The sequence below is a fragment of the Hirundo rustica genome, chromosome 4 (assembly GCF_015227805.2).
Source record: "Hirundo rustica isolate bHirRus1 chromosome 4, bHirRus1.pri.v3, whole genome shotgun sequence".
In the NCBI taxonomy this organism is placed as follows: domain Eukaryota; kingdom Metazoa; phylum Chordata; class Aves; order Passeriformes; family Hirundinidae; genus Hirundo; species Hirundo rustica.
The window spans coordinates 35,773,764-35,794,644 of record NC_053453.1 but is presented as its reverse complement, the minus strand read 5'-3'; the positions used below and the strand labels follow the sequence as shown (position 1 = coordinate 35,794,644).

Below are 20,881 nucleotides of genomic sequence, written 5' to 3'. Positions count from 1 at the left end.
GCAGGGAGGAGGGCAGAGAGAGGTACATGAAACAATGATTTATAGAAAAAGAAAAAAGATTATACAAACAAAACAATACAATGACAACTGCAATTTACTGAAGTAACCCACAGACAATTTTTAATGTAAAATCAATAGTTTATTGCCATGCTACTTTTTTTTTTTTTTTTTTTTTTTCTTTCCCAAATGAAGTTGGCACTGGTAAGGGGGAAAATGTACATAACACATTTTTAAAAAAATGCACATTTGGTAAGCTTTCTCAATAATGGCAGTTTAAAAGAAGTGAAATTATTTTTTTTAAGATTAATATGGAATGGCATAAAAATACACTCTTTCTGCATAGTATAAGAAATACGGAATGTTTGTAAAAACAAATTAATTGAACAGGGAAAATTACTTGAAATTTTATAAACAATTTGGCAATGGTACTCCCACTGTTTAGACTTTTTTATATAAAAGAAATAAAAATCTAGAAAGCTACCTTTATACAAAGTTCCTATATTTATGCCTTTAAGTAGGAAAAAACATTTCATAATGCAAATTAGGACATACAATAATCTTACAGTATGATACAATGTAATGACAAGAAAGGAACATACAACAAAAGATTTTGGCCTTTGTAGAAATGTCTATTTCTGCATTTAATAAATGCATTTGTGGCACACTGGTGACTACTGTATCACTACTACCAGTCAACTTTGACGCTAGTGGTGCACAGCTGGCCTGCGGTTTGGCTGGGACACAGACTGCTTTCCAGGAGACCAAAGGTGATGCTGCAATGAAGCAAGACGTGAAAAAGGCAATGTGCCTGCTGGTTGAGCCATCTGGACTGTGGGACACCGTAAAACACTCTTTCCTCTCATACTGGAACATTTCTTATACATTCAGTTATTAAGTACCAAAGTCTTACAAGTGAGAACATCTGTGTTTGCGATTTGGCAAAATTTCAAAATACAAAGTTAGTACCAAATATATAATATATTATATATAAAATGTGGGTGTATGATATACACACATATTCCAATGCAAAAAAACTGCATTATTATGGAGTTAAATTTGCTGACATCCATTCCTAAACAACATAACCATTAAAAAACAGGCGTAATCCTGATCTTTCACACATTTTAGAATCACTTCCTCTTTCATACACAATAGTTAAAGCAATATATATGCAAGTATGACTAAGAAATCAAAATTCCCATAATTATCTGAACTCTGACCACAACAAATAGGATTTGGTTTTCAGTACATGTAATTAAATACATTAATATTTTTACATCTTTTTAGACCATTCCTGAAGAACTTGACCAACCAGGTCCTCAGGTGTAGCAGAGCTGTTACGTCAGCAGAACTTGATCTTGTAGGAGCACATCCAGTGGCCCTTGAAGTCAACAGGAACCATTTGTTCGGCTTCAAAGGACACTGCATGCAGACTGAACAAGCTCTGGAAAGGGTCACACTGCTAACAAGGAAGATTTCCTGATGACATCAAAGCTCCTTGTCAGACTTCCTTTCCTACTGCCAAGGGGAAGGACCGGAGCAAAGGATACATGGACTCTGGGCTCTCTGGATCGCTTGGCAGGTACAGGGCCGTGTACACAGCACAGCCCCAGCACCGGGCATTGGCAGGGTGAGCTTCACGGCAGCTTTTATACTAAGGCTTCTCATGGAAAGCAGAGGAGCTGCTTCCCCCACACTCCTCACTTGGCAATTCAGTCACTACAGGTCTCAGATGGGAGCTCTGAGACCCCAAGGTCCAAGACCTCAGATAGGCTGGGACCCCAAGGCATTTAGTACTTTTATAGACACAGAGGAAGACGGTCCCTGTTCTGAAGGGCTTGAGTCTATTTTTTAATCATAGTTTTTACATAATCTCCTTTCTATATACACATATTTGCTACATAAAATAGAATTACACCAAAGTAATGGATATAGCGGAAAACATTGTCACAATATATGTATATTACCACACTAAATCATTACTAAAACTGCAAGAAAAATTTCAAAAATGCCCTTCATAATGTATAAAAATATAGAAATGTCTTAACACTTGTTTCATCAACCTTATTTCTCATATTCTATTTCTACCTGTACACCTACATACTTCCAAACAAAATACTGCGTTAATCTGGAGTAAACACTGTGTTAGGAAAACATCCTCCTAAGACATCTGACAGACTTAGTCACGTACCTTACAGCACAGCACAAGAAATAATGTATACATGGTCAGAGTTGCAGATGCTAAGTTGCTCTTTTTTTTTTTTTTTCTTCTGATTCACTTATCTTGTCCAAAAGAGGAAGTAATTCCTAAAGATTGTGAAAGAACCTCAACATGACTTCCTTTTTAATAATCTTCTGTAAGAAGGATATCAGCAAACCTGACTCCATCTTAACGCAGTTTTTTGTGGTGGAATGTCTTATGGATTTTTTTTTTTCTTGGAGTGTATATGAATTTAAAATAAAGATATAATAAATGAACTTAGGTCTATATTAAGTAAATACTGTCAAATATAAATGCCTGAATTGCTACCTCAAGGAAGAGATGAGAAAGATCATATCATTAAATTCCAAAAATACCTAACTCTATCACAATGAAGGACCAGACTCCTTTATGGGAAATAGGAGAATTTCAGATTTAAGTCCACTACTAGTTCCTACTCCATTAGTTTCATCTTATTTGCAGCCATTAAATAAATTAGTACAGTGCAGAAATGGAATTTCACCATTGATCTCACCTTACACGAAGCGAGGAATACTGCTTAGAAATAGATGTCCAAATCAGATACATCATTGCTTGCTCAAAAGAGTAACTGACATTAATAAGAATTTCCATTTTTACTTCACCGACAATGAATAAGAACAATCTGCTCCTTCCTGAATCTCTCTCATTGAGAAGTGGTTAAATATAAAATAAAAACAAGAACAGCCAGATTTTGAGCCAATACACAGTATTATAAAACCAGCAAAATCAACTGCTGGTCTGTCACCTATAAAAAGCAGCCCTGTTTTGACATTGGTTTGGACTTCGTACAGTTTACACATTTCTGTGATCCTTTTTACACCCAAGCCATAATCAAAGGTGCAAACACGCACAAATGTCCAAACATTGGGGAGGAGGAAGGACATTTTATCAATTCATGATATGAAATTTCTACTTCAACACTCGTATTTTCTGTAAAAGCTATGAAGACTTTAATAGGAGTAGTGTTCAGTGTACATCATCAGATTCAACCCCTATCAATGCAAAACATACTTAACAGGGGAAACAAAAGATGTTCTAATGAGTGTCAAGGTTTCCAGAATGGACTTTTTCAATATTGCTTTAGGAAGTCAGCAAAAAACACCACAAAATTAAAACAATTGGTCCTCCTTCTGACATAATTTTGAGGAAAAATCCTTATATAACAATGGAATAAATTCTCATTCCCTGTATTTCTAGCACAATCTTTATTATACACTTTTGGTCACATTTTGTGTTCTTTAACAACTTGGTTTCCTTGTTTAAAAGATACAGTAATAGATGTCTTTCCAAAATCATTGCACTAAAGGAATACCTACAGTTAAAGGTTTCCCCTTGTCAAATGTGTTTGAAGGGCAGCAACCAACTGCACATTATGGATGAAAAGTAGGATCGATGGAGATGCTACCATTTTTACAGGACCTAGTTTATGTAAACTTACATGCCACATTTACTAAAGAAAATGGTTACATATTTTTAGTTTCTCAGTCTATACACCTGTGGGCCCAAAATAAATATGATCTAGATACCATGGAGAGATTTCGTCTGAAAACTGATTCCTAGATTACAGACACTAAATCTAACATCACAGCCTTTAAAAGAGACTGAACTGAAAAAATATTTACCAAGTCTCAAAGGGTAAAGTGCATTGCAACTGCATCTACTTCAAGGGACAGAAAATAAGGAATGCTAAAGATGAGTACTGTGGGTGACAGGGATTACCCAGTATGTTGCAGCGTACAAAAAATGAGAAAGCATTATCCCACCTGTAAAACGTAACAGGTTAAAAAAGTAGTCCTGGAAAATATGTCATCAGACTTGCTAATATAATTAAGGCTACAGACAGTTGAAATTTCAGTATGTTCTCAATTCTGGGGACCAGAGCTAAGAAAACACTGTGAAACTTGCAACAATGTAAAAAATTGCTCAGACCATTCTTTTTATCTGAGACTATACAGAATAAATGCATAGCACAGTGCACTGGAACTAAGGATGGATATGGCTGGTTGTTGAAATTTCAGCAGGTCACTTAAGATCTACCCAAAGCCTCTGTTTCCCTATTTAGTAGTTAGGAATATTATTACTTCCCTGCCTTACAGGTGTGTTTAAAGGGTCCAGTTAATTAGTCCAAACTATACAGATGAGGACCATATATTTCTAAGCAGCTAGCTAGATCAAACAGGCTTGCCTCAAAACAGATGCTGAAGCATTAGTTCAGCTCACAAATTTAAGTGAGCTATATGCTAAGAACAAGAATCACACCAATATTATTAACCAAGTAAGTATTTTGCAATACATGGTAATTTCTCTTCAGTACACACCGGGAGGTCCATAAGGTGGGGCAATGGCAAAGATGTGAGGGAGTTACAGAATCATAGAATCAGTAGGCTTGGAAAAGACCTCTGAGATCATTGAAGCCAACCTATGACCAAACATCACCTTGTAAACCAGACCACGGCACCAACTGCCATGCCCAATCTTTCCTCGAACACCTCCAGGGACAGTGACTCCACCACCTCCCTGGGCAGCTCATTCCAATGCCTAATCAACCTTTCTGTGAAGAATTTCTTGCTAACATCTATGTGGCACAGCTTAACCCTATGTCCTCTTGTCCTGTCGCTGGCTGACTGGGAGAAGAGACCGACCTCCACCTGGGAACAACCTGTAAAATGCCTAGCTCTAGGTAGTCTTTACCTTCTTGAGTACCAGGGTCTCCTCACAAGTCAGTGAGTCTATCACAAAAGTATGCAGAGGCTGACCATGAAATAATTAATAAGGTTTTCTGAAAACAACCCCTCTTTTAAGTTCCTCATAATGGTCTCAATGACTCCCATCTTTTACTTCAGCAAATTATGTTCTTTGTCCATCTGGTATTTCAGTACCATACAGTAAAGAATAACGAAAGCCAGAGTGAAAAGGTGTCCTGATACCACCTAATGGTATGGCAAGAGACATATATTTCAGGTGCTACTACTGCTGCCACTACTAAATCCGAGAAGACCAAAGAAAAAAGTTGTAGGAACAGAAATACACACCAATTTAAAAGACAGAAAATAATTGTAGTTTGGTTTTTATAAAACTTCAGTTCAAATATTGCATGGAGACCCTTAATACTTTTTCAGATCTCCAAATGGCTTTTCTTGCATGTTTTTCCTCACAGTTCAAGGGTTATTTTACATCATACCAGTTTACACAAGTGTCAGTTCCTTTGCAATCACAAGCTCAAGAGCAATCTCTCCTGCTGCTAGTACCAAGGTGCACCTGCAATACTGCCAGAATTCTAAGATTATTCAGAGTATTAATAAACAAAATAGAAAAAAAAATCTTCTAAGGGTGCCTCTGGCATATCCAAAACCAGCATTCTACCTGGATGTACCTGTAACACTGAGCAGCCATCATTGTAATCAAATTCACCAACTGCAAAAGGAAAACAAGCATGCTCATAGATAATACTACCTTCAGATAATTTACTATGTATCTCTTTAAATTAAAGTACACTATCACCTATGGATGCACATTGCTAGAACGTACAACTTCCTATAAAGAACTATCAAGTCCAGTACCCTGCCTCCCGTGTAACCTGTGTTTGATGCTTTAGAGGAAGACAATAACTGCATAATAAACCTTTCCAGTTGTGCAATAATGCATACTGCTGGAGAGCTGGGATATTTCTGTCAGGCATAAAAAGTAGAACACTGGACGAAGACAACCATTTGACCTTCAAGAGTCTTGCTTTGTCAAATGCAGAGAGTAAGATAAATACATAGATGACCCTGAACAATTAAAGCTATGTACAAAATGTTGACTTTTAAAACAAGACATTATGGAACAAATAAAAAGGAAACACACAAATGCAAAGAAAAGAAGGCACACTGAACTAAGAAATTACAAGAGAGCCTTAATTCTTACAGCCCACCTGTGAATTCCTTCACAAAAAACACCAAAACTCTGATGAGATTAAAATTTTGTCAGATTTCAGAGGGAATTTTATGTCACTTGGAATTCTATTCCACCAGAAGGAACTTAAGGCTAGTTTTTGATGTGTTTATAGCTCTGATCAACAACTGTCAACGTGACCTCTCATCACACAAATTAAGAAAACTGTCAGGAATTAGAGGCCGCCTTGCCTACAGACAAAAAAGGTGTGGTGTTTATATTCCTTGAGATGAACCAATATATCTTGTGTATGTCAAACTGAGTGAATTAACGCATTACATACATTTCATTCTGGAGGAACCACTTCGATGGAATGAACGTCAGATAAGTATATTGAAAGATTAGGTTTACCTGCTAATAATGCACATATCAAGAGGCTTTAAAAAGTGTTATAAATGCCACTAATGAGTATAGGCACCAGACCAGAATATTTATAAATTCAAAACTGGCATGTCACTCAGACTCTAATCAATTAAAGAGGCACTGTGAAAGGTGGTGATGCTGCTATGCAGTAATTACTTCTACTGTAGAATGAAATAGTGTTACCTAAAATGAATACTTGCTCTACATTAATTCCCTTTAGTAAGACAAGTACACGAAGTATGCAGAAAAAGTTCTATTAGTCTATAAAAGGCGTTAGTGTTAAGAAATGCAAAGTACTCGCATCTTCAATTTTATAAACTTCACAAAAGGTGCAAATGATTCAATGCTCCCCAGGCTCACATAGGCAGGTCAGTACTGTTATGTCTAGTTTTCCTAGAAGTACCATCATCTCGGGGCAGTGCTTTTTGCAAGCTTGACATAGCAGCAGTTCTTTCAATGTCTATCACAGCATACAGCTCTGTGCGCCTGGTTGGAGTCTGCGGAAGTGGAGTGGTTGGGGTTTTTGGAGTCTGAGGGTTGTCAGAGTCACTACCACCTTCCAAGTCAACCTGTATATAGTTGAGCTGCCTGTGTTCTAAACTTGGACGCCTAATGTCAAAGTTAAAGACTGTTGGGGTACAGTCCCGACGTCGTGTAAATTCTATTTTATGAGCACTTGCTGGTACTGTTACATTCTCTGTATTAACATAGTTATGCATTAGATCTAGGTTATTGTGGTAGCCATTCAGAGACGGGGTCTTTGGTCCTAAACTGTCATCTTCATCTCTGCTCAGCTTGCGGGCTTCCCAAACAGGAGGCAAGGATGGCAAGTTCTCGTAGTTCAGCAGCGCAGTTCTCCTCTGAGCAGAGTTGTTAATGTTCTGGGTGTCTGAGGTACTGGTTGATGTCAAGCGACCTCTCCTGACCCCTGAGGCACTAGGGATTGATAACCTATTTATATTTTCATACACCAATTTATTACCAGATGGTGTCTCTCTACGTTCATCACTGTCATACCCAGTGTCCCATTCAGTGTTGTTTGTGCTGCTGCCACTAACTTGATCTCTCCCAAGCTGTTCCAGTTTCTCTTTTTCCATTAACTGCCTTTGAACAGGTGTTGGTCCTAAAACAAACTTCACTCCTTCAGGCTCCAGGAGAACCTGAGCATCTCTGTCATCAGTACACATCTGATCTTCTTTCACTTTAGTTGTTTCAGTGTTTGAAAGCTTTGATTCCAGTGGCACATGCACACTTGATCGATTTTTTCTTTCCTCTTGTACTCCAGTAGTGTTTACGTAAGTGTGCACCTAAAAGGGAAAGAAAAAAAAAAAAATTCAAATGATATTGTGCCTTCCCTCCCACCTCCGAATTTATTCTTAACTCCCCACTTTTCTAATCCAAATACCTGAAAAGAAAAACTTGTGACGGCAGGTGTTTAAGAGCAAAAGTCACGTCTCTTGCATTTTGCTGAACTGTAGTCAGTTTTAGGTTTTTTCCCTGAAATTTTGTCATTAGTTATGTTAATGTTCCTCTAACAGAAAAACAGAATTTATATCTTACACTGGTAATTATTTTTATTTGATGTTTTATCTCAGTTGTGCTCTAGTTCTAGAGCTTGGCTCTAATCAAGGCCACTGTGGGCTGTTCCAGCTTAGCTCATTACTTTACCTGGGCAGATCGCTGAGAGCTCTACTTTGTGGTCCATTACCAGTGACCAACAATTACTTTGGCTAAGTTTATGTTCATAGCTTCCACACTGCAAGGAAATCTACTGTCCATACAAAGGAGGGGAAAAAAAAAAAAAAAAAAAAAAAACCCACCAAAAAAACCCACCCACAACCAAAAAGAAAACCACAGAGAGACCTAAGAAAACCCTTGGTCTCTTGCCTTGTGTACTACTCCAGGAACAAAAAGAGGTTGGGTCTACAGGAAGAACTATCCATTCTTTCTTCAAGAGCCAACAGCCTCGTAAGAACAGGAACTCAAGTAGAAAAATGTACAATTCCATATGAAGTGGGGCACTCAGAATGAAAAATAAGCAGGAGTTGACACCGTATGTCACTAAGAGTGGCAAAAATACACTCCTAGGTTATATTCCTGCAATTTCCACAGTGGATCAATACAAGGCTGAATGGGAAAGACTAGATTCCTTCTCTAAATTTTAATTCTATATCTGGATATGCAAACAGCAAAAGTAGCATCTTACAGCAGCAGTCATATAGCTTTCCAGCCCCTCTGTCAAGCTCTGCAAGCTGAAGTGTCATTTACTAGCTCACTTGACTCCTCCACTGACTTTTTTAAACTCACTTACTATTCAATAACTCCAACAATAAGATCTGAGCTCTCCCGTGAGCGCAAAAATCCTTTCCCACAAGATAGTTCACAGCGCTCTGCTCCGGCTACCTTCTCTGGTTTCCAGCACTGTTTCTTGTCACAACTGAAAGTCTTCCTACACCGCATGACATTTTAAAACTTGACTATCATTTTCATCAGCAACCTGAATGACGAGATAGAATATACTATGACAGTTTTCAGTCTATCCAGACTGGTGGGGTTTCCACTGAGAGCGATCTCAGCAGCATGGAGAACCGACCTCATAGAAACATTACGAAGTTCAGCACCAGCAAATACAAAACCTGGTGCTGGTATGAAACAATACCAACAGTACAGGCTAGATAGCAACTGATTGAAAATAGCCCTGCAGCAAAACTTCAGGGGTCAGGTGGATGCTAAGTTGAATGTGAGTCAGTAGTCTGCTCTTGCAGAAATGAAAACCAAACATGCACTGGTTTGTGTCAGCAACAGCACAGCCAGTAAGTTAAGGAAAGCTGAGTTACTATTATCATCAATTCAGCTCTCACAAGACTGAACCTGAGCTGCAGAGTAAAAGACAGCACCATACTGAGGCAAGTCCAGTGGAGAGCCATGACTAGAGAGGAGCTGGAGCACATCACATACAAGGAAAAGCTGAGGACACCATCTTAGTTCCATTAAGGCATAGAACCACCTAACAGCTGTTTTCAACTACCTGAGAGTTAAAGCAGAGACAGAGCCAGACTGTTTTTCAGGATGTTCAGCAAAAGGCCAAAGGACAGCCAACACCAGATGTAACGGGCAAAAATCCAATAATATATTAAGAGAGATACTGGCTCAGATTCTGTGGAATCCTCGTGCCTATAGTATTCTAAACATGACCAGGACAAGGCTCTGTGCAGCTGTCTCTAACTTAAAATTTTGATCTAGAGGATTGGAGGTCCCTTCTAACCTAAATCATTCCATGTCTTCTATTTGGTAAATAGAAGACATATATAAAGAAGCTTTTTGACCAGGATCTCTCATTATAATGTACAATTACTCATGTTTAAAAATATTTACTAAAATTTTTGAAAATAGTATAACACAAACACATACCTTCTGTATCCTTATTTTGATATAAAATACTAATTCCTCAGCAAGACATTCTACAAAGTATCTATTTAAAAGATTCTATTCTATTTTAAAGAGGCAAGGCAAACACTTTTCTGAGGCAGTTAAAATACTGTAGGAATACATTACACCTTATACTGAAAAACGCAAGCGAAAGCCTACAGAACAATCATTGGAAAAATCTGAAGTAATGTAGAACCTAAGTTCTACGAAGGGAAAAAAACACCCACTTGCTCCTCTGCTACAAGTAAAGGATGTGTTGATTCTTCACCAACAGAGGGGAGGCGTGCGCTGCCGACAGAAGGGTGTCTGCTGGAAGGGTGTGACGAAGCATCTCCGAAAGATGGGTATCTGGGGTAGCCGTTGGGTAAACTTTGTGCATTGAACCCAGGAGCTGATTCAATTAGAAAACAACCAAAACCATTATTAAAATAGAACATTTTACTGTATATGAATAAGATACTTTATATCTAAAGTTTAATTTTCAAAAGAGAAAGTAAAATATGCAAAACAATATTAAATATTCACAAAGCTCAATTTTGCTTGGAGGAAGGAAATGGAAAACAGAACAGCATCCAGGTATTTACCGGAAGACATTTCTGAAGCAACCACTGAAACCCAGGTGTATTACACACCCAGTAAACTCCCTCCAACTTCTCTTTCCCCCATTAACATCTCTCCGTGACTCAGACTCCTTTACCTAACCTTCCATTTCTCTGAAATCATCAATAAACAGGAATTCCTAGTTCCAAATATCAAGCCATCTGCCTGAGATTTCAAAAATACCAGAAAATTTTAGGTAAAATTTAGGTAAATTTTAGGTAAAAATTAGGTAAATATTTCACTCACCCGTTCATCTACCCAGAGCAAATGAAGGATTCCAAACCAACTGCACATGTGATTTAAACAGTATTTTTTCCCCTAATCAAAAGTTTGAAACACTGCCCAACATTAACATTTCTCTGAAATGTTACAGGTAAAGCATGTTGATTCAGTATTTCAGTAAGTGTATTCATAAGTGTTCTTATGAAACAACTAAGTTCCCAAAACTTTTTTCTTGATGATAATGCTCAGCAAGTACCTCAAGAGAATGCATTACTGCTAATTAACCTCTTAGCTTTAAATTAGCCTTCCTTTTAATTACTTAAAGGTTAAATTGAAATCAAACGCTATTTTCAGCTAAGTACCACATTACATTCAGATACGTCATCTGACAGTAGAGCCATACTTACTGGTAGGTGTACGAGGAGTTCTTGGTACTTCCAACTCAGTTTGATGATTATTCCTTTCTACTACTGGTTCTTCTACCACATTTATGCTATTATTCTGCATTATCTCTTGTAACATGTTAAATAGCTCTTCTGCCCGGGCACACTTAAAAGCAAAGATTCCTATAAATAAACACACACATACAAAAAAAAAAAAAAAAAAATCAAGGAACATGCCTTACAATATATATAACTTTCAAGAAATAGAACTGGAATCCACATAATGAATACCTGTTAAAGAAGCAAAAGTGTTATGAATTTTTTATTGCACCAAACACAAAATTACTGTGACAACCTTTTAAGTGGTTATCTAATAGAAGAATAAGGTTCCCATGCACCAAGTTAAATTAGAACAGAAAATTGATTCAATTAGGAGCAAAACTAAGTTCTGAGTGCTAAATGAGGGGGGAAAAAAAGTAACAAGATTTTTTTTTCTATTTTTTTTGAAGCTGATAAAAAGGATACCTGTTAAATAAATACGTATTTAACTATGGTGGTGCTACAAAGTCCTATTTCCTAAATCAGATTTCTATTAAACTACCATAAAAATAAGATACCTGCACAACAGAAAAGGATTTAAACACTGGGTAAAAAAGTTTAGTTTCTTTAAGAAGACTAAAATGAAAATCTAGTAAGACAAACTGTGTGGAACAGACAGTAACAAACTAATTGCTTCAGGCTAAAGGATAGACACAGAACACAAAGTCAGCAGCAATACCATGTATTTTGCTTGTGTATTGTGCCACTTTGCCTTTGAACAGCAGGGAGTGTCCCAACTTACCCTCACCAGCAAAGTCGCAGCTTTGGATTACTCTTCCATTGAAAGCATGAAGTTAAAGTTGACATGCTTGTTAAACTTGGGTGCAGGTGCTCATTTTTTAAAGTGCGTATTAAAATCTTAAAACGCTCTACTAAAAACTACCTACCTATATAGCCACTTCTGTAAGTGCAGTTACGTGAATATGCTGGCAATTACTATCATCATATATTTATTTAGGAATGCAGAGCTGTGACAGATCAGAACCACCAGAAATGCTTCACATGGCAGAAGTTCACACAACCCCAGCTGGGAATACACCAAATGTGCTACAAGGAACGATGCTTAGCTATTAAAATACAGCGACTGCACTGAATAAGCTTCATGTTTGCAACACTGTAGCTGTAGAGCTTCTTCTACAGTATGTCCCCGACCCCTAATCCAGCCATGTACAATAGGCCATGTTTAATATTTTGTATATTTCTGAATATTCAGACTGGATGTTTAAATCTTAATGAACAAAACCCAGAATTTAAAAAAAAAATCTAGGTTCACAAATTTTAAAAATCTCCCATATGTTTCTGAGAAATTCAGCTGCCTTTAAGTACATTCATATTAAATACAATGTGATTTGTCACACAACATGGTGACATATCAATTTCTCCAGGTTTTATATCCTGAATTATCTGTTAGAAATGCTCCAAAGACATGTCTGCAAGGTTTTTAATACCTAGCACAAACTCAGTGTTTCACCATCATTGCTTCTCATAACTTATCAACAGAAATAACTTGACATTAAAGGAAAAACCGAAACAGAAATACTGACTAGTGTAAGAAATTGCTGGGCAGTACTCAGGGAATTCTCAAATGAAAAACTTCTTGTTCATCCCATAAAGTGAAGAGGAAGTTTTGCAACAGTGTCCACAAAAACCCACTGTAGGTCTCAGGAACAATGTTCCATTGCAAAAGGGCAGCAGAAAACATTTTCTGCCAGATTTATTTTTTCTCAATATTCACAGTATTTTAGTATTACATAAGGAAGACAAGAAGCAAAAGAGGGAGAAGAGGGTTGCTGCTTGTGCAGCCTGTTTAATCTTGTTTAAGAAAAAAAAAATTAGAAGTGGAGATGTCAATTAGACTTGGTGTAAGATTTTGCAGACGTGCTAACAGACTGTAAAGAACAACCTTCAAATTAGTATTTTCAATTAAGTATTATTAGTATCTGTTTTCAATTTTCAGAAGAAGCATTAAATTAAACCTGCAAAACCCATTCAAGTGATTATCTTTGAAACAAAGTTTATTACTTTAAGAATTATGAAAATTTAGTTTAGTATGGAGTATACTTCAATGTTTGAAAATATCTCCATTTCTCACTAGGAGATGAACTGAGAGTGCCTTTTAACTTCCATTTTAAAAAACTTGTCATCCATTACCTCTGCTTGGACAATGAATATCCGCTAGGTTTATTTATGATCCAGTTCTTCCATCTTTCTGACTTTTTAAAAGTGATATTAAAAAACAAAACCTAAAATTACTGATAATAACAGTGGTAAATGCCAAAACTCCAGAAGAACATTGGAACTTAATTTCACAACAATGAATGCATAGGAATTCCAACCACACACAGCTGTTTCACAGTAAGAAGATGCAAAACAAGGCAGAAAGCTCAACTGAAACAGCTGTTCCCTCGGGGACTGCTGCATGAAAGAGACACCTGAACGTTCTCAGAGGGAGCCAACCTTGGCCAAGGCAGGCATGGTCTGGGTACTGGAAAGGTAACCATCTTTTTCTGATGAAAGCCACTCAAGAAATAACTGAGCATAGCTGAAGTATACACACCTCAAGTCAAAATTTGAGATTTATGTCAGTGATATTAATGAAAGTCGTATTTGCTTTAAGAAGAGGATGAAACACATGTGTATTACTGAAGACAATAATAAGGTGGGGACATCCTGTTCTTATCCGGGTTCCAGGCCTTTAAAATAGTAAAAATAGAGAATTCTTTGAATTCTGAGGGGATTCCTCTGGTTTCAGATTCTACTGCCTCCCCCTGGAAGTCAAGTCAACCTCTGAGGCAGGAGAATTTCCCTGTCAAAACCACCTCCTAAGCTGATCAAAAGAATACTCAGATAGAAGCTTGTAATCTTCCAGACCTACAAATGCCAAAAACTATGTGCTACTCAAATCTTCATTCTACCATTCCCCATAAGGTATTTTTTTTCCAGAAACCACGTTAGCATACAGAACTATAGCATTTATAACTCTTGTCAAAGGACTGGAAAATATCTTCCAACATCAAATAAATTTCCAAAAAGCTTCAGATGCAGCATTTCCACATACCTTGTCCAGTTTGACACCTTCGACCACTTTCAAAAGAGAAAAGATTCGAGTCATAGCCATAGCGACGGAGACAGAGGTAGTGCCATTTTACAGAGTCCCTTTTACGGGTGTACAAAATTAGTTCTGTATCTGTAAGTTCCATTATGCCAGAACCCAGTTCATTACCATCATCATCCACATTAATAACCTATAATAAAGAAATTTAAAAGCATTAGATAATTACCCTTTGGAGAAACACCACTACTTTTAATAATCTTAATGCCTGACTGGTAGACTCCATCTGTATTAGTTACAATCCTTGAAGTGAAGGTTTACAAAAAAACAAAAAAAAAAGAACTCAAGAAACTAGTTTCTGTGCTACCCTAACCCAGAATTAAAACAAAACAAAACAAAACAAAAACAAACAAAAAAACCCACTTATTTAAAAACAATACAAATGAGGCTGCCTAACATTACTGTAAAATCTGATGAGAAATTTAAAGTAGAAGAGATTTGTAAGTTAAATATTTTTTTTAACCGACTTTATGTACATATTCTAGTATTCCCACATGGATAAGGCATACCTCAGATAATGGAATCTTTCAGAACCCCATTTCTAAAAAAAAAAAAAAAAAAATATTTGCTTTGTCATATAACCCCACTTACAGTTGGGAAAAGGAATGAGAAAGAGTAAGTGGGTCCAAGATAAAGCTTCCTTCACATACACGTATAGCCTTGCACTGTGCTGAATCAGCCCACAGTTTTAGATATTTTGCTGCCTTTTTAAAGTCAACAAGTAATTCAAATACCTTATTGCTTTCTTGTGTGAAAAGATGCACGTAAAGCTAAACTCTTTCTGCTTTTAAGCCAGTTTTGAGGTAACGTCCATCCTTTATAGAATTTGGACAATATATATTTCCCCTCTATTTTACCTCACAATGCTGCTTTTAATGGGATTCTTTCTTAATCAATAAAAAAACTACCAAAAAAAAATCCCTACAGAATTAATGATACTCCTTAAAGATACATTTTCAACTTGAAATCTAGTCAATTGAAAAGAATTAAGAATCTTTTCATCTGCCTGTGAGGCTTATGCCCATTTTCCTCATTTTGCAGATTACATTCTTTCATATGCCCCTCCCCCACCCCTCCAACCCCGCTGCTAAACAAACAATAGAAAAATTCTACAAGGAGACAAATAGGAACTAGTTACACAAAGTGATGCATAAAGAGCAACAAAACAGAAAAATATTTTATCCTGCAGCTTTCTTAACTGATAATATTAAACATTTCCAGAAATTCCCATGGCTTTAAAGCTCGTTTCATTGTCGCCCTCAGGCAACACATGAATCAGTTTTTCACTATGGAGCATTACATTCCTTTGTCAACTCACAGAGACAGTTTGGAGCACAGAAGCAAATCTGACTTGTGTGACCTATGCAAAGGTATGTTGACTTACAGTCACTGACTTCGGCTGCTTCACGCTTAGCATGTCAAGCACATGAACGAGTGCTCACAAGCTTACAAATTCCAGAGATATATGAGACAAAAGGGCACTTAGAAATAAAATTTCTCCACATAAAGGACAAAAGTTTTCAAAGTGTATAATCAATAGCAACCTGCAAGTAAAACCAGCAGTCCTAAAATTTTCTATTGATGACCCCACATTCAGGTTCGTAATCACATTTCCCCTAAAGCTGTTTATTCCCTTATGCTCAGGACTCCTTTCCTAACTTAACCGTCTATTAACTTCCATAGGCAACACCACTTACTTGGGCTCTACCAACTGAAATGGAGATGGATGAAAATCACAGCAGTTCTTCTCTTTCCTAAAGATCAAAACTGTCCTAAAAAGCCTACCATGTCTAGGGAATTCCTGTCACCGCTGACCTGACAAGAGGGGGTTTCTCAAAGGCACAAGAGAAATCTCCAGCCACAGACAACTGCAACTCTACAGTGTTTCAACTGTTCAGAAATTTGCACTCTATTTCCATTAACTTTTTTCAATCACAGACCTAGTCTGTATAAAAACAACAAAATAGTTCACAGCACATCATGCCAGCTGCATACCTTAAACTTGTTTCGTTGGTTATCTGGGACAGTTTCTTTATCTGGACAGCTACAACAGCTACCCATGACTTCTTTAGAAGACCATCTGATCTCTAAAGGGGAGAAAAAACCAAAAACAACCAACCATTTAGTTGAAGTAAAAATGAAGTAACATCAACAAACAACCCAATGCAAATTACTCTGACATACAATTCTTCATTATTAATCTTCCAATCACATGTAATAAAAAAAAATCAATGTAGATACTACAAATATGATGGCAATTTAGATTTGACAGTAAGCAGTGGCAACATCGAGCTGTTAAAGTCCTACCAATAACTCAACTTGAGGTTACTACCAAAGAGACTCATTTGATTGGTCACCTTTATTCCCATGGTAGCAGCTTGGGGGAAAACAAAACCCAACCACTTATTGTGTGAGATTTTCATCTCCTAAACCAGGCTTTTACACAAATAAGCACTCCCTGGCTCAGAAGCACCGCACTGGAGACACTCCTAGAAGCCCTGGGCTGTAACAAGTTACCAGGCACAGGCAACACAGAGAGCCCATATGGCAAACCTGAAAGGCTGCCCTGGCTTTGGCAGCTCCAGGGTGGAGGCATTTCAGGGCTGCATGCAGCCTTGTGCTGGCAGCCACGCAGTGAGGCTCTCTGCTTCCGATTTTGAATACTTCCTATATAGCAGTGTATATCAAACTATGTAATCAAAGACATGGGAAGGAAAAAACCCCACATTCAACAGAAATATTTTAAAACTTGGGTCTTTTTTATTTCTATTAAGTTCCATTTGGATAAAGTTGTGTTACAAATCCATTTTAAAACAGTAAAATACTCAAGTAACACTGAACAGCATGACTAAAGTAATGAAACAAAAAAAAAAAATATTGGTATTTTTGGTATTTTCATTTAAAGATTTCTGTGTGTATGGCAAAACTTTCACAAAACGGTATGATAAAATGTTCACAGAATGAAGTCTCACAACTTGCCGATTCACCCTCTACCACCATGAAAAAGGGGTTAAGTCTCATATTTCTTAAATACAAGGAAGTCTGACAAAAGAAAACCCATTTACATCATTATATTGGAGAAGAACTAAAATTTCCACTACCCAAATTAAAAATGGGGCAAAATCCCAGAAGAGAGCTATTAAGCCAACAAGAGATACGACATTAGAAATCAAGAAGAAAGAAGACACAATGGGCTGACAGGTTTTCCTGACTAGAGGGAAAAAAAATCCAATGCCATCTTAAGAAAACCATGACTTGGTTTCTAGACAGGCATTTGTATTAGCACACAGCAGTAGTATCCACGTAGCACTTTAGTCTGCTAAGGGATAAGGTGCAAAGAATACAATGAAAAGCAGTTAACTCTTCCACTTTTTTTGATCAGAAAAGTCACTCAAAAGAGATATTCCTACTCTAGAGACTATAAACCAGCCACCAAGAATCCCCTGCAGAGGTAACAACACTGCTCCACTTAATCCAGTCATAAAGAGGCAAAATTCCAGACACCTAATCAAAATAATGGATTTTTTAATGTCATTTCTGACCATAACATGAAAACATGCATTATATTGACAAAGATTTTCCCCCAGGTCAAAATGAAACTGGGGTTGCTTTTTTTGCTTCTACTGCTGCAGAGAGAAGCTATGCTACACAGAACAATTTTTTTTTTTTTTTGGTTGTGAAGTTTTGAAATCACTATAGTAGTAGTAGTTGTTCTTCTTCCTCTTCTATTTAGAAAGGGAGATAGAGGTAATAACACCTGTTCCTAGTTTCCTGCCCTGGCACTCCACAGTGCCTCACTACAGCAATGTTCAGATGTTGTTCTTGTCAGCCTACTGCCACTGTGCTATTTATCCTGAGAATCCCCTGCTATGAAGAACAACACGTGACAACAGCCTCAATGCAGATTAACAGTGAATATTCTGGTCCATATAATGTAGTTGCATATGCCTCTAGCAGCCTTCAGGCACAAATGCCTGCACTTAATAAAGCCCAGACTTAGACCTCCTCGAATATTTTGTTGTGTAAACAGAACTACATAGCTGCATGCTGTTAGTATCAGACTTTCTATGCATTCAGCATGAAATACCTGACCAAATCTGTTGAAGACAGGTGCCTGCTTCTTAAAAAAAAACTTGAAAAAAAACCCCAGAACTTAAAATGCAAAGTACTTTGGAGGAAAAAAAAAAATCACTAGAGTTAAAAGAAGAAAGCTGTAGTATATGAATATGTTTGAAGCACAGCCTCTGTATCTCAGGAACAACAAAGAAATTGTATGTAATCAATAATCATACAAGGTTGTTATTTTGTCTCAAGTATGTTCTAATATTAATATTTCAGAAAACCAAGAACTGAAATGCTGCTCTGAAGGAGAGATGTGAACCAAGGCTATGAGGAAGAAATTAAAAAGCTAAGAAACTGGCAAAATTAAAAATCACTCACCTAGATTTGGCCATTAATATTTCCAGCCTCTGCTGCAGCATTAGGGCTTCTGTCATACTCAAAGTGCCATGCTGTCTTGTCACAGAACTAATCATTGGACCTAGAACTAGAAGGGTAAATAAAAGTGTCAATTCTTTTTCTTGTTTTTAAGATGCCAGTTAGCAGACTAACAAAAATACATGCTTTTGTTTATAATTATTTTGTGAGTATTATGTCACGCAAAATCTTCATGATATTTTAGACAAGACTGATCTCTGAGTTGCCCTGGCATGTCAATGCCTCGGAAGAAAATAATCTGCCATTCCTTTCTGCAGGGTAACCTGTCACATTGGGGTCTCCATTAATTCTCCACTCACTGCTTCAGTGTGGAAATGACAGATGTGAAGCTCCCATTATCCTCAGTGCATACTAACCCACACCAAACCACACCACAGCAAACAAACAGAAGAACAAGCACAACTCACTCTATTTAACTCCCTCTTGCTTATCCTACTGAACATACACAAATGCTGACTTGTGTGGCCAACACATCACCTTTCTCCACTTTCCTCATGATTCCTCCTCCATGACATTAAGCATAAATTGCTTGCTTTTACTTCCCCACCCCCTGGATTAGTCTCACATTAGCTATCCACTCACATTTAACACTGAAAGCTAACTGCTGCTTCCATCACACTAACAGCTGGCAGTCTCTGTTCTCTGTAAAACTGCCAAACAAGCACTTCATGTTTCCTTTGATGCTACTTATTAAACTCAATAGATGGGCTAATTTCTCAGAATAACACTTTATTATTAGTCTTCCTTATCAGTCTTTCAGGATGTCTATGCAAACTTCTTTGAGACCACTACAGCTTTGGGTATAAATTTTTTTGCTGCAATTCTTTGTATTCATCAGCTGTCCCTTGTCTTGCCCCTGGAATAAAATCATCTTGGCAAACCAAAGCACCCTGCATTTTTGCATAATACCATGTGTAATGTAGTCCTAATTTCATCCCAGGTCCTAGGCATGATTGTACCAGTTGCAGAAGCCTCTTACTTGTAATGAGATTGTGCAAGAGATGACCAGAGATTCAACACCGGCAAATGAAAAATGACACTCCTAGCAAAGGAACTCTATCTGTTAGGAAAGATCAGCCACGTAGTCATATAATCCAACAGGAACTCTAGTTGGACAGCTATCATAAAGCAAACGATAAAAAGTGTTAAAGTGTTTGGAAACACTTGAAAGTGCCAAACCAAAAATACAATTCTATTGTATGAATCCATAGTGTACCCACAGATGTAGTAATGTGTGTCATGAGGCCTCCCTTGTAAAAAAAGACAGAGTAAAAGCAGAAATATGCTACCTACACGGCTCAGCCTGAAAAAAGGGAGCACACAAAGCAGAAAATTGTGTACAGAATTATAGGTGACTAAGAGAAGATAAATAAAGCATTTTTTTTTCTAAATGCAATCATTAGGGAACAGCAGTTGACATTATTAAAGAGGGATTCAAACACACAAATTCTTTTCTGCTCATGGTCTGTAGGTAAACGTCGTGATCTGCAATGTCTTCTGGGAACGAGTTCCAAAATTTTAAAGATTCAGAAAGTAATTGGACAAATGCAAGCTCCACAAAGAACTTTTAAACTCAAGGATGTCATATCTGGCTCAAAAAGTATCTAAGCTGCAAATACGTAAAAGGGTCTTAAGGAATGATCATAAAATATTCCTTCCTACTATTCCCTTCCCTATATATTTACTCTTGGCTGTCAGAATTTACTATTTACTATGAGAAACAGGATCCTGGACAAACTGATACTTCAAGCATGACCCAATAAAGCCATTCTAATTAACATATACGGATGACATCAACTCAGCAAAAATTTGCGTGCACTCTGCCATAAGACATTAAAAAAAGGAAATAATTAGCAACTTAACTTGAAACTAAAGCTTAGATTTCACAAAGGTTCCAAAAGGTAAACTTAATTAACGGCTTGACAGAGATGTATGTTTGCATACAGTTGTGTACCTATCCCTCTGCCAGCTCAAGCTTCGATTATGGGATGGCCCTACCCA

At 37.3% G+C, this 20,881-nt stretch overlaps 1 protein-coding gene across 1 annotated transcript; it reads right to left on the bottom strand.

The window, feature by feature from the left end:
* Nucleotides 1-199: 199 nt before the first annotated feature.
* FRS2 (fibroblast growth factor receptor substrate 2) lies at nucleotides 200-18,929 on the bottom strand. Its single transcript, XM_040062730.2, has 6 exons — nucleotides 18,824-18,929; nucleotides 16,379-16,470; nucleotides 14,330-14,516; nucleotides 11,197-11,355; nucleotides 10,195-10,358; nucleotides 200-7,845 (listed from the first exon to the last, which is right to left on the bottom strand). The coding sequence occupies exons 2-6, from the start codon at nucleotides 16,442-16,444 to the stop codon at nucleotides 6,895-6,897; spliced, it is 1,527 nt and encodes a 508-aa protein (XP_039918664.1). The 5' UTR covers nucleotides 16,445-16,470; nucleotides 18,824-18,929; the 3' UTR covers nucleotides 200-6,894.
* Between the last annotated feature and the right edge of the window lie 1,952 nt (nucleotides 18,930-20,881).

Coding starts and splice junctions, on each gene's coding strand:
- FRS2 (XM_040062730.2), bottom strand. CDS start 16,444: ATGGGTAGCTGTTGTAGCTGTCCAGATAAAGAAACTGTCCCAGATAAC. Junction 14,517..16,378: donor ACCAACGAAACAAGTTTAAG/GTATGCAGCTGG, acceptor TCTTTATTATAG/GTTATTAATGTGGATGATGA. Junction 7,846..10,194: donor TACTTGTAGCAGAGGAGCAA/GTGGGTGTTTTT, acceptor TTTCCCTTTTAG/GTGCACACTTACGTAAACAC.